Below are 13,158 nucleotides of genomic sequence, written 5' to 3'. Positions count from 1 at the left end.
TGGGAGATACACACACACACACACACACACACACACACATATTGTTTGAAGAAGTAATTTTGTATATAGGTGTCTGAGCACTGGAAAGGAACTCAGGATGTCACCTGGTCCTGCCATGGACATAACCTCTATCCTTACGTGGAAAGGCCGTAAGAGAGAGACATCGGGTAGGCACTTGTTGCTTCAGAACACTTTCCTCCAAAACACAAGGCCAGCGTGCTGGGCAGAGCAGAAGAGCCAGGAACCAGCAGTTGCCCAGCTCTCGGCCACGCAGGCAGCACTGTGGGCCGGGCTTCCAACGCAACGATCTGTTCTCTGCCTCCCAGTTCTATACGAGTCTCTCAAAATAGTTTCTAACCCAGAAAACTTGGACCTTCAGGCTAGACAGACATCTTTCTCTCAAGGGTTGGGCATCCTGTCACCACGGCTTCCAGCTTCTTCTTTCTGCTGTACCTGCAAAGTTTGTCTTTTTTTAAGACTCTGAAACGTCATATAACAATTTACAGCCCCTTTAAGCAGGACTGCAGTATCGAAAGATGAGGACTAAACATGAAAATTATGACTCACCCCTAAGTTAAAGAACCTCCTTTTATTCTTGACCACAGTTGGAAGATTAAAGTCTTACAAGGATTTCTTTCTCTCTTTTTTTTTTTTTTTTTTGAGTTCACTTAGAGGACACAAACAGAGAAGGACCCACAGAGAAGATTTCTAAAGGATTTATAAGTCACAAATTTTAAAAGTGTAATTCTCGAAAGACTGGGGACCAGAGCTCTTTGGAGAAACAGCCGATTCCAGGGCTGGAGCATCTGGAGGTACCAGTATGTAGGAAGTGCCCTGAAAATAATGGGGTCAGGAGGCCCAGGAGCCACTCAGAGGGGCTCCGAAAAGCAAATCTCAACGATGTTAGCTACAAAATAACAGTATAGATTATGGCCCATAGAAGAAAACATATATTAACATACGTAACTAAACAATAAATGGAGAAATTGGTTCCTTATAGTAGAATTCCATTAATATGTGTAAACAGAACGGTTTTTTTTAAAAAAATCACCATTTCTCAAATATTACAGTAACTGTTTCATGCAAGTCTCATCAATGGATGTAGAATTAATAGATGAAAGTTTAAGAAACAGGATATTCACATAGTTTCAAAGACTCTCCCCTAAATACACTTGTCAGTTACGAAGGGGAGGTGAGTAACTTTGCAGAGAAGCCTGGCCAATGCCACCTTGACCCGAGATCAAAGTCAACACCAGAAGCAGGATATTCCGACACCACACGCTGCCTGCAAGGGTGCGCCCGCACTTCTGTCAGATTCATGCCCAAAGCGCAAACCTCAAATCTTATCACGGGAAGGTATGAGACTGATCCAAGGTGAGGGATTTTCTAAAGAGTCAATGGTCAGTGCTCTTCACAAGTGTCAAGGCTGTGCTAGACAGACAGACAGACTTTGGGACTGTCCCAGATGGGAGGAGACTGGGGAGTGTGACAACTAAATGCAGGTGGGATTCCAGGCAGATCCTGGGGCAGGAAAGGGACACTGGTGGACAACTGATAAGACCGTTAACGGCATCACGTATCAAGGTGACCGTCCTGACTCTGCTACCTGGACTGTGTTTACGTTAAGGTGTTGACATCTGGGGAAGCTGCTGAAGGGCACATGGGAATTCTTTGTACCTACTATTTTTGGAAACTTTTTAAAGTCTGAAATGATTTCAAAACGAAGGGTTAAAATATTTACATTCAAAATGCGCGGCAGAGAGTGAGGACGATGCTCCACCTCTCGACAGGAGCCTGGATTTCAGAGGTGTGTGTCTGTCTAACGTCAGCAAAGGAACACTCAGAATTGTGCATTTCGTTATAATTAAATTTTACATCAAAAGAAAATCAAAACATACTGAGCTCTAGCGAACAGTATGCATTTCGGGGGAAGTATACCGATGCCTGCAATTTACTCTGCAACGTGGGGGCAGCCAGCGGGGCGGAGGGCCGTGAAATGAGGACGGGGAGGGGCGTGACAAGGCCCGTGGCGACATGCTGATGGGAGGCTGCTCGTGGCCACGGGCATGTGGGCTTCACTGTGAAATGCTTTTCATTTTGCAGTGTTTTGAAAGTTTTCACTGAAGAGTTTAGAAAGGTCTGGGGTGGGGGGATGGGCTGCAGATCATGGCATGCCTCACGGAGGGGGAAGAACAGAGAAGAGCTGCCAGGCGCCCCCCCCACCCACCCAGAGGCAGCGGCAGCGATAACAGAGATAGGCAACAGTGGCTGAAGCTCTTCCCACACTTCCATGTGGAAGAAAAGGCGCTTAAGTGGGGGCGGGGGCGGGGGGGGGGAGCCTGGGCCTCTGCTCCCGCTCCCACCCTCTGCAGGGCAGGCCCGTCAGAAAACTCTCCCCACAGCCGCCCTTCCTGCCACCCGACCAGCCACACTAAGAAGCCACCATGGCTTCTCCTCAGGCCCTCCCCGCACATGTCCAGCCTCTTTTCTCGGCCAGTCTGAGCTGGGCTTCTAAACTTCCCCCAGAGGTGGTCTAACCGGAGTCCTCGCAGCGGCAAACTTCTGTAAGAAACTAAGTTATTCAAAAATTCTGTCTGTTCTGCGTTCAAGTTGGGGCACCAAAGACAGAAAGGAGAGGACGGCCTGACAGCTGTGACCCGACGTATTTGTTAAAACAAAGCACACACAGGTCCAGAGAATCGCTTTCTGCCCTCCTCTGTGATACAGGTAAGCCACTGACGGTAAGGCACGAAGACGGAACCGCCCCCGCACCCGCCAAAGAAATCTGCCTGTGAGCATAATTTTAGAAACTGGAAAAAAATAATGTACTTAAATGGTTGAAACATCATTTCTAATGCCAATAAAATAGAAATGTAAATCAGAACACATGATTTGCAACCCCGGGTAAGGAATGTAAGGAAAAAGAAGACACTTGGCCTTCATTTCGCCCCCTCCTGGTCTACAGCCCTTTCCCAGCATCCTCCCTGCTGGAGCCCTGGGCCCGTGGCACATTCAGAAACTCCTACGGACAGAAGGACTAGGGGAGTGAGCCCTGGGAGGGACGAAGCCGGGGGAGAAGCGTGCTTGCAAAGCACTGAAGAATCTGGGGCAGGATCGGCTCCTCTAGTTTTTGTTGTGGCCTGAGGATGCCGGGTAGGGTTATAACACAACTCATCTCAACTGTTCCTGTCCCGCGCTGACAGCAGCGTGCGGGGAAGCTGCCTAATTCCTCCCTCTCCATGGTCTCTCCTCTTCAGATCTAAGGGTTTACAGAAAGGAAGACAAATGCTTCCTGTCCTACATGCTCCCAACGTGACTGGTATACGTACGATGAAAAAGGGACCCCAAGAGACTTTTTTCTTTGGGGAGAAGACCCTTTTGAGAGGTTGCCCGTTTCACAGCTAAGCTGGGGGAGGGGAGGAGAGCGGAGGCAGGACTGGAAGAGCCAAGCTGCTCAGAGTTTCACTCGGAGGAAACGGGATTTGCGTGGGTGAGGGAAGTCACAAGCTGACAGCACGTCCCTGCCTCTGGCTCTACCTGGCAGCTTGAAAAACCTGTTCGGAAGCCCCGGCCTTGGCTACGTCACAAGATCTGCTCATTCAGGAAGGCGGTTTCCCATGTATACGCCCACGAGGCCACGGTGCTCCCTGCTGACCAGCTCCCGCCCTCCAGCTCAGGGGCCTGGGCTGGCTTCCCGAGTCCCTGACTTACGCAGACTGTTTCTGCCTGTCCACAGCACTGGATCCAGCACACCGGGGAAGGAGCAAACCAAGAGTCCCCGGTAACTCACTTCGGGGTCCTCAGGCGAGTCCCTGCGACCCTCTGCTAAGCACGCCACGTCCTAAGTGTAACTGGATTCGACCGACTGGCACCGCGCCTCCCGGCGGAGACGCTCTCCTCCACCCACTCTGGACGCGCGGTGGAGGGGCTGGAACGCCAGGCACCGGTCCCCACCCCAGGGGAAATGGGTCTGGACTGTGGGTCCTGGCCAGAGGGCCTGTGGCCAGGATTATGGTGGACTCTGTACAGGTTATCGTGTGTCAGAAGCGGCGCTGCTGCCCTCAAGAACGTCAGGGTAGGGGCGGGAACCTGGGGCCTGGGGGAGCCGAGAGCAGGTGAGACAGGTGAGCTGCCACTCCAAGCCCAAGGAACAGGGAACCGCCGCGGAAAACTTGTCCTCGCCGAATCAGAATGATTTGTGTGTGTGTGTGTGTCTAGCCCCTTGGCAGGAAAAAGGCATCTGCGCAGAACTGGTAACCACAGGAATGGGCAAAGGAAGCCGGGGGAGGCCAGCCTGCCTGCACTGAACTGCAGCAGGGCCCACTCCACAAACTAACACACTGAGGCAATCGGGTACCTCCTGCAGGTTCAGAGGATTTAGCTAGACTGTCCGCACAGAAAGGCTACCGTGTGCAGAATCTCAAGGTCCCTGCTAGCACCATAAATATTCTGGGTCGGATCAGCACACACCTCCAGCCGCCCAGCACTGCTGGCTGGTGGCTATGGGCGTGCCGGTACCTACAGGCAGCTGGGGCGGCCTCACAGGAAGGGGCGGGAGATGGCTTTCCTGCAGCTCTTGTTCTTTCACAAGCTCCAAAGTCCATGAGGTCACGGACCGTTGTGGTCCCCCTGCTGGGCCCCTCGGCACGTGCTACACGTGCTAATAATGAACAGGCTAAGAGAGAAATAACGCACACCTCTGAACCGACCTCCGACGTGGCTACGTCACAGTCGCAAAGCTCTTAAGCGTCAGACACTGGGCCAGTAAGTTGCTAGATAAATACTCTGAAGAGAACCCACATGCACATTTGCCATTTTCTCCATGGTTTCCAGGCCTGATACCCCACCAGCTAAAGAAATATAAAGTTCAACTCACTTATCATCTTTCTCATAAATATTTAGTCCAAGGGCATCAACTCCAAGCCAAAGGTCTGTTCCTTTCTTATTTTTTATCTCAAAATAGTTGATCCCGTACATTTCCAGGTCCTGGGCAATCTTCAGATACTCCAACATAGCACTGTCTCTGGGTGGGGAGAACAAACATTGGCATCGTCGTCAGCGTGCGCCCCGCGCTCGACAGTTACACCGCCACCAGGATCTGAAACGTAGTGCATCACGGAGGACGGGCTGACAGCCAGGTGCCTCCGTCGCTGTCCCTCTGCCGGCCTGTGCCCCAAGTGGGCGCCCAGCCATCCTGGACACTGACCATGGGCGTGCATCACGTGTCAGGAAAGAACCAAACTGGCTCGTGCTGCCCACTCTGGACACAGAGGGCTTCCCTTGGAAATTCTATCACCGGGCACGACCTCTCTCTCTCTGTGGCCCACACCGAGCTTCAGGGAGCCCACCGTCTGCCTCACTTGGGGCCACTGCTTGGGTTTTGAGTTATTTCCCTCCACAGAAGATGCTCGGGTCAGGCAGGAAACTCTAAGGACACCAAGTCTCTGAGGCCCAAACTGCAAATGAACTTCTGAGGACGGGACATCATGCCAAGAGCTGCTGCCAGTGCCCGAGAGGAGGATTCTAGGACAGGCATCTGGTCGCTCCGTTCTCACCCGCCGCAGGTCCCACCCCGACCCTCTCCACACCTCGCTGGTGCTCCTTTATTAGCAAGTGTTTCTCACTTGGGATCTTTTTTTTTTATATTTACAACCTTTTGAAGGCAACCACCTTATGGACGATGAACGAATCAGCACCTCTGTGACAGGGAAAAGAAAACGCCTGGTGGGCTGCGAGCAATGCTCCGGCCCCCTTGACTAAAATGAAGAGTTTCAGACACAAGCTTTTCTTTCCTCTGGAACAAGGAGGGGAGAAGGCTGGAGGGACTGAAGGTGTAAACCAAACCACTTCTGCCCTGGTGGCGGTGGGGAGGAACAGCTGGCTTCGTTTGGGAAGAAACCTCACCAGCAGCTCCTTACCTTCCCTGCCCCTCTAGGCACGGCTCCAAGCGAGTCACCTGAAGGACCCGAGTCCCCTGCAAAGAAGACCGGCTCCCAGCCCAGCACTCACTTGAGCATCCCGCGGTGCTCGGCGTGCCACACCTGGATCCGGTCCTCCCACTGGTCCCTGGTGAGCTTGTGCTGGTCCATGACTCTGGATCGCAAAGGAAGAGGGCACAGAGCCGTCACCCCAGAGGGCCGGGAGCAGCGCGCGACCGGCCACTGAGCGCCCTCACACAGACCCTGACTGTTCTTTCAAATAAAACCATCTACTTCCTAAGATGCGGCATTTCTATTGATGACAGTTAACAGCCTGGACGATTTAGAACCTGGAATGAGACAAACCCACCCAGTCTTGCTGGAAACACTTTTAAAAGGTGTTTTATTTTAAGTGGCCTCTCCTTTCAAAAGAGGTAATTTATGTGACAGCCAGTAAATAAAAAGATTGAACAGGGGCCGGTTTACCATATACACCAGGGAGAGCTGAGACGGTTCCGCTCCGGCACCTGCGGCTCCTGTGAGGAGGGCCCCCTCCCCTGCTGAGTCCCTCTGTCGCAGAGGCCACTCCAGGGTCCACCGAGGGGTGGCAGGGCCTGCGGAAGGCCGGCCCGTGACTGCAGACAGAGTCCCCAGCCTGCAGAACACTCGCCCTCCACAAAGCCCTTCTGCCTCCCGACCCTCCTGACACGACGCTCGCACGCGGGCCCGGCCCCCGCCGGCTCACCTTTGGGGGATCAGCCGCTCGGAGCCAAGGTACCCGGACTTGTGCAGCTCCTTGCCGTAGTCCCCGAACTTGGCCTGCACAGCGTAGGAGCCCAGGAGCACCGCCGTCTCGGGCGGGCAGTAAATCTCATCGCTGAGAATCCCCTCCTTCACTTGCAGGAAGAAAAGCTTCTGGGTGATGTCCTGGATGAGCTCCTCGGACACGTCTTCGGGGTAGAACTTGGCCCGGAACTTGAACTGCAGAGGGTTCTCCTTTCTGACCTCCTGGGCGGACACCTGGGCGGCAGAGGCCAAACCCTCACTGCAAGTTCGAAAGACAAAGACCTGCCTTCCCAACACAGGTTTTAACCACTGACTCAAAAGCGTCCTTCAGGCCAGTTTTCAGAAGATAATGTTTGTTCTGAAAGTCACCTTTTTAGCATGGAAGACAGAAGGCCAGTGAGAGTCCTGTTACACCCTCACACTAGCCCCAGCCCCAGCCTTGGTTTTCTGGGGGCGATGCTATCAACTCCAGGGGACTGCCTGAGTGACCCGCGAATCTGGCCTCTGTCCACGTGGCCAGGCCAGCCCTGGACCATAAGCTCACTCTCGGTAATTCCTCACGCCCCCCCCACCCCCTTCCATGCCTCCAATCACCCTCCTGATGGGTCCAGTAATATGGGAGGGAAAGCAGGAGTTGGAGAAAAGAGAGAAACTGCCTGGAGAAAACACATGTAGCTTACTGCTTTTCTTTGTAATTGTTAATGGAATTATCCAGTCTTTGGAGTTGAAACTCTTATCACAGCTTCAAACAGAGCAATAACAGATTCTTACAAAACAGTGGATGATTCATGGTTTATAAGATTAACAATCTCATTGGAAAAAAAAAAACAACAAAAGCTAAGGTCAACTAAAAGCTGAGCAATTAAGCATCACACACTCCAATAAGGGAGCAGTAAGGAGAATGCCAGGATCTCATTTCCAGCAACTACCTCCATTTACTGGAAACCTGCAACCTCTCTGTCTTTAAAAACTTTTACACAAATAGAAAGGAACACAAAACAAAAGACAGAGTTTCAATGTCAACAGAGTAGACCAAACCCAATTAATAGCCTGTAAATAGTTAACATGACTTACTTTTTTATCAAGTTTCAACCAGGTAGGAAATCCTTTATTATCTACATACTGGAGGCCAAAGTACCACACTTCCCGAAGGCCGATGGTCTTAACCACCTGTGTGAGAGAGACGGGGTGGGGGTGGGGGTGAAACAGTCATGAGGAACTCTCTGGATGGCAGTGGCCCTGGGCTGCCACCATCACATGGTGCAGCAGAGCTGCCAGGAGAGCGAGGCGCCAGCTTAGACGCCGCGGGCAGGCCTCCGCTACACTGTTACTAACAGACATGAACCATTTACGTTTCTTTTTTTTTTTGGCCACACTGTGCAGCTTGTGGAATCTTAGCTCCCTGACCAGGGACTGAACCCAGGCCCCTGCAGTGAAAGCACCAAGTCCTAACCACTGGACCGCCAGGGAAGTCCCTGAACCATTTACTTTTAATATAAATTTGAGCAGATTTAGGGTTAACTTTAAATCTTATAAAATGTCACCCCTGCTCCTCTGTCCTCTGCCCTCCTAGGTGGGCCACAGGGAATGGGCCGTAACCCAGGTACACCCACCGGTAAAAGTGTGTGTGTGTCACAGGTGTGACTGCACCTGTCGGGGAGCCCACATGAAAAAGGGGCTGAAAGACACCAACGTGTCTTTCTGTGAAAGACGTGTCTCTCTGCAACGTGAAGCAGAGCCTCCCCTGGCTGCCCGTCTCTGCTCCTCGGCAGCTGGCCGGGCCTCCGCTCAGTGGGGTCAGGGCAGCAGCGGTCCTGGGAAGGTATAGAAGGCGGCGGGCAACAAGCTTCCAGGGAAGAGGGGGAGTGCTCAGCTTCACGCATGCCAAGGGGCGACGAGCACTTTCAACCTCCAGAAACGTGAAATTCTGATACAGGAAGGTGGAATTCAGCCCTAGGTCACAGTGCGTTTCACGTTTTTAAAATTCTCTCCAGTACTAGGACAAAAGTCTCCTGTGGTCCATTACACTGACAGCCCCACGATGGTTACTCTTGTGTCTTGAAGTCAAAAAGCAACTTGCCGTGGACACTTGTTGAATACTGTCAAAACTCTGCCGCATAGTTTTAAATTCCATGACATATAATGTTAAGCCTTTAAAAAAAAGGTTACTATTCTTCAAATATATGGCTTCTATCATATTTAAAGGGAAAGAGGGATGTACACACTAGAAATGAAAATCAGGTACCTGGAGCACTTACGATAAAAACTGAAACACCAAACAACGTCTGCCTTGAGCCTGTTTCTGCATTGGCCTCGGCTGCGGGGCCAGATGCTTGCAGAGCTCCCGAGTCTCCGTTTACTACAGGCCAGGGAATGACCTGCTCATTCACTCCCTTCACTCACCCAGAAAAGGGGAGGAGGGACTAGACCCGAGAGTCCTCATCAGGAAGCGACAGGAGGGCAGTTTTGACTCTTACCAGCGCTCTCCCCACAAGTCTGGTGAAGCCCCAGTTCTACTTTTCGTGGTAGCCAAGTATAGAGGAAGCTGACTGAAAGACCAGGTTTTCTATACCCAATCCTGCTAGTTTCCTAAACCTCCATCTCAACATCTGGATACGAAACCTGCCTCGCCTTCCTCTGCAGGCTGTCCAAAGCTGCACAAGGAAGCCCCATGTATAGAAGCCACTCTACCTCTCCTTCCACTCCATCCACCCCATCCACCCAGCTGCAGCCTTAGCCTGGGTCTGACCAGCGTGAAACCATTTCCTGTCCACTTGACTTCCCTGCCCCATGCCTGTCAGACCCTCGCTGACCTTCAGACTCCTCTTCTCCATCTGCTCCGATGTGGCCGGTCCCCCTTCACGGAGCCGATCAGACTCTGGAGCCATGGACCTGACCCGGGTCCCTCACTCTCTCGGTGGAAGCCTGTCCCTGGGTTCCCTGATCTGCCACCCATCTTTACGTATGACTCTTCCGTCTATTTCCAGGACAACTGTCCTCAGCGTGTTTCAAAGCCCTACTTCTCTCCCTACGGCTCCCCCAAAACAACAAAACAGAAGTAAACAACCTTCCTTTCTGCAGTCCATTCTAAAAACTGACCTGTCAGTCCTCTCTGCGAGGGAAACCCAGCATTCCTAGAAAAACACAATCACTGTTCTCTCCAACATCCCTACCTTAGCCTAAAGCCGACACACAGCACGCAAGCCAAACCTGGACGGGTGTGGGGGCCATTCCTTCATCTATGCCTCTGTGGTGTTTTATTTTTATTATTTTATTTTATTTATTTATGTATTTAAATTTTTGGCTGCGTTGGGTCTTCGTTGCTGCGCACGGGCTTTCTCTAGTTGCGGCGAGCGGGGGTTACTCTTCGTGGCGCTGTGCGGGCTTCTCACTGCGGTGGCTTCTCTTGTTGTGGAGCACGGGCTCTAGGCGCGCGGACTTCAGTACCTGTGGCACTCGGGCTCCGTAGTTGCGGCTCGCGGGCTCTAGAGCGCAGGCTCAGTAGTTGTGGCACACATGCTTCAGTGGTTGTGGCACGTGGGCTCAGTATTTGCGGCTCGCGGGCTCTAGAGCACAGGCTCAGTAGCTGTGGCGCATGGGCTTAGCTGCTCTGCGGCATGTAGGATCTTCCCTGACCAGGGCTTGAACTTGTGTCCCCTGCATTGGCAGGTGGATTCTTAACCACTGTGCCACCAGGGAAGCCCCTCTGTGTTGTTTTAAATGGCACGTTTTGGGAAAGGCAAAGGCAGGGATGTGTCTACTTAACGCAGTCTCAAGCGACAGCTGGAAAATACTATTGATACTTTCTGGTGATGAAAACAGTGAACAGAGAGTCACGTGGCAGGAACTCCTTTCTCAGCACGTCGGCAGCTGCAGTAGTGGGAAAGCACCATGGCCCCGCCAGGAACCTGCCCGGCCTCCGCGATGGTCTCTGTGAGGGCCTCCGTCACCTCGGAGCCCTGGACTAGAATCTAGTCACAGACGAAGCAACAGCACTGGGACAGGGGCTGGGGGACAGTTACTGCTGAGGAGACTCAAGTGACAGAGGGGGTAAGAGAGAATCGGACAGACTAACTACCTTCCAAGTCTCCTTCAACCGATGCCAGTTAAGGACCACATTTCAGTGACTGGCAGCTGGGCCCGTGGATGAGCTTCCGAGACACAGAAGCGCATCAGGTGGAGCAGCAGAGAAAGGACACAGAGCCCCGCGCAGCCCGCAGCCCCTCCCGGATGTTCGTTCAGGAGGAAACATGCCCAGCGTGCGGAGGGGAGGAGGGGCGCCCGGCCCACGTGCGCCAACGAGGCCTGAGCATCCCCGCCTCACCGCACCACGGCGGAGGTATAAACAAGTGGATCTTCAAAGAGCGAGGTGCAACTGGGGTCAAGGCTGTGGAGACGGCCTTTCCTGCCAGGCCTCTGTGTCCACAGTTCTAACACAGACCGAGTCACGTTCCGCTGACCCACGAGCGGTTCCAGGAGCGGTTCCACAGGTCCGCTCCAGCCTCAAGTCCTCAGACTACACGGTATTTCACAACAGGAACACACAATACTGAAAAAAATCCCAACACTAACTCTGGTGACTGAGGGACGCGCTAGCTGCAGGCAGAGCTGACCCGAGCCCCCGGCTTCCTCCCCGTCCGTGCTCTCACCACTGCCCCCATACGGTGCCAGGATTTTCTTTCAGGAGAAACCCTTAGATTTCCACCCCAAGTCCAGTCCCGCCCCAGGCAGTAAATGTCTTTATCGTTACCAGGTGAGGCACGGCCAGGGAATGGCCTCAAAATCACAGCACAGGGAGAGCGGAGGCTGCCTTCGACCCCTCCGCTGAGGTGTGAGCCCCCAGGCCCTGCTCACTGGCTTGGGGAAATTAACCTGCTGGGTGCTGACTTTGGGGATGAAAGGGAGATCCCATCAGGCCCAGGGTGAGTCACCTATAGTTTCTACATTTGCCAGGACTCCGCTCCACTTTCCAGTTTGGTGCTGGGATCCAATTTGGTGCTGGGATCCAATTTGGTGCTGGGATCCAATTTGGTGCTGGGATGGCTTGGCCGACCGGCGGGGCCTCTCAGGAAGGCCGCCGACGGTCCAGGTGCCTGTGAACGCACACCCTGCCCCGGCGCCCTACTGGGTCCTCAGTCCCAGAGCAGAATTTACAAAGCCCAGAAAGGTAGCTCTCGCTCTGTCTAAAGCTTGGAACCGTTTCGTGGAAGAGTTATCACGGCCCTCACGGTGGTGCACCACGCTTATTAGAACTCTGCGTCACCTTCAGCTTTCATGAGGAGAGGGGCAGGAGCGCGGCTGGGCTGTTACCTGGCTGGAGGGAAGGGTGTGTGCTGACCTCCGAGGGGCTCAGGACTCTGCGGCTGCAGGGAGTGCTGGAGAGAGGCCGCCTGGCCCCACGCTGTCCTCCACTGCACCCCGGCCGCAGACCAGATGGCAGGAAACGGCCAGGGGGACCGTGGAGACCCCAGCGGGAGAGGCGGCAGCCAGAGCTCTCGGGTGAGGCTCCGGCTCGTGAAGACTGCACGGCGCCCCTTCTCCTCGGGACTGCGAACAGGGGCCCCCCGGGGAGAGTGTTTACGACAGCTGAACCCCGCTGGCAGGGTCTACTCCACAGCGAGAAGCTAGCAGCCAACCAAGGCAATAAATATGCTCGGCAACGTGATTCCGACGCTGCAAACACTCTTTTCTACCTGGGAACCCGCTCTCTTAAGTTCACAGAAACCAACCTGATCGAAAAGCTGTTTTCCTGTTGTATTTGGCTGGATGGCGAACTCCAGCTCCGCGTCCATGGTGGTAACTCGGACGTTGATCTAGAAAACAGAATGGAACACATTACACTTAACCGGGTGTTTTTAATTATCTCCGAGTGCCCCACCTGAACTCAACGGTCCTGAGCAACGTGGTGAGAGTATGTCCCTCCTCCGCACCCATTCTCATACCTGTCACCACACACAGACACACACCCCCAACCCCAAAACACACACCACACCACCCCCCCCAGCTCTGTGCCTACGCGTGCAGTCTGGATCCAAATGTGTGCCCTCGTGGCTTTAATAAAGCACATGCACGCTCAGGTCTAAGCTGTTCTTCTACAAAATACTTTGATAACCGTCAACATATTTTATACACCGTCTCCCATTTTGGCCCCACGACAGCTAAGTGAAGCCGCCTCTGGGCGTTCACACCAAGTCTGTAAGTGACGGGAGAGGACAGAGGAGGGTCTGTGCACCAGAATGCTGCCAGCAACTTCAGAAACCGCCTCGACAGTGAAGAGAGAAACGGCGAAATGGTCACAGACACATCGGAGAGGACAGAATACTATGTAGTAATTTGAAAAGGTAATTATGAAGACAGTGGGAACATGGAAGCATTACTAGCATAGTAAGGTCACAAGGTGGTAGTGACGGGAAGGCCTGAAAAAATGTCTCTAATAGTGCCATATTGGTGGTTT

At 53.1% G+C, this 13,158-nt stretch overlaps 1 protein-coding gene across 1 annotated transcript in view; it reads right to left on the bottom strand.

Annotated features, from left to right (window-relative positions):
- EZR (ezrin) overlaps positions 1–13,158 on the bottom strand; it is a 50,769-nt gene that overhangs the window by 13,304 nt on the left and 24,307 nt on the right. The window contains exons 3-7 of the mRNA XM_082855871.1: positions 12,434–12,517; positions 7,779–7,874; positions 6,664–6,938; positions 6,010–6,093; positions 4,877–5,023 (exon numbers count right to left, since the gene is read on the bottom strand). Coding sequence (XP_082711997.1) covers positions 4,877–5,023; positions 6,010–6,093; positions 6,664–6,938; positions 7,779–7,874; positions 12,434–12,517 — 686 coding nt within the window. The remainder of the gene's footprint in view (positions 1–4,876; positions 5,024–6,009; positions 6,094–6,663; positions 6,939–7,778; positions 7,875–12,433; positions 12,518–13,158) is intronic.

This window comes from Leucopleurus acutus, assembly GCF_964270905.1.
Source record: "Leucopleurus acutus genome assembly, chromosome: 15".
Classification (NCBI taxonomy): domain Eukaryota; kingdom Metazoa; phylum Chordata; class Mammalia; order Artiodactyla; family Delphinidae; genus Leucopleurus; species Leucopleurus acutus.
Note: the sequence above shows the minus strand (reverse complement) of the source record. Positions and strands in the feature narration are given on the sequence as shown.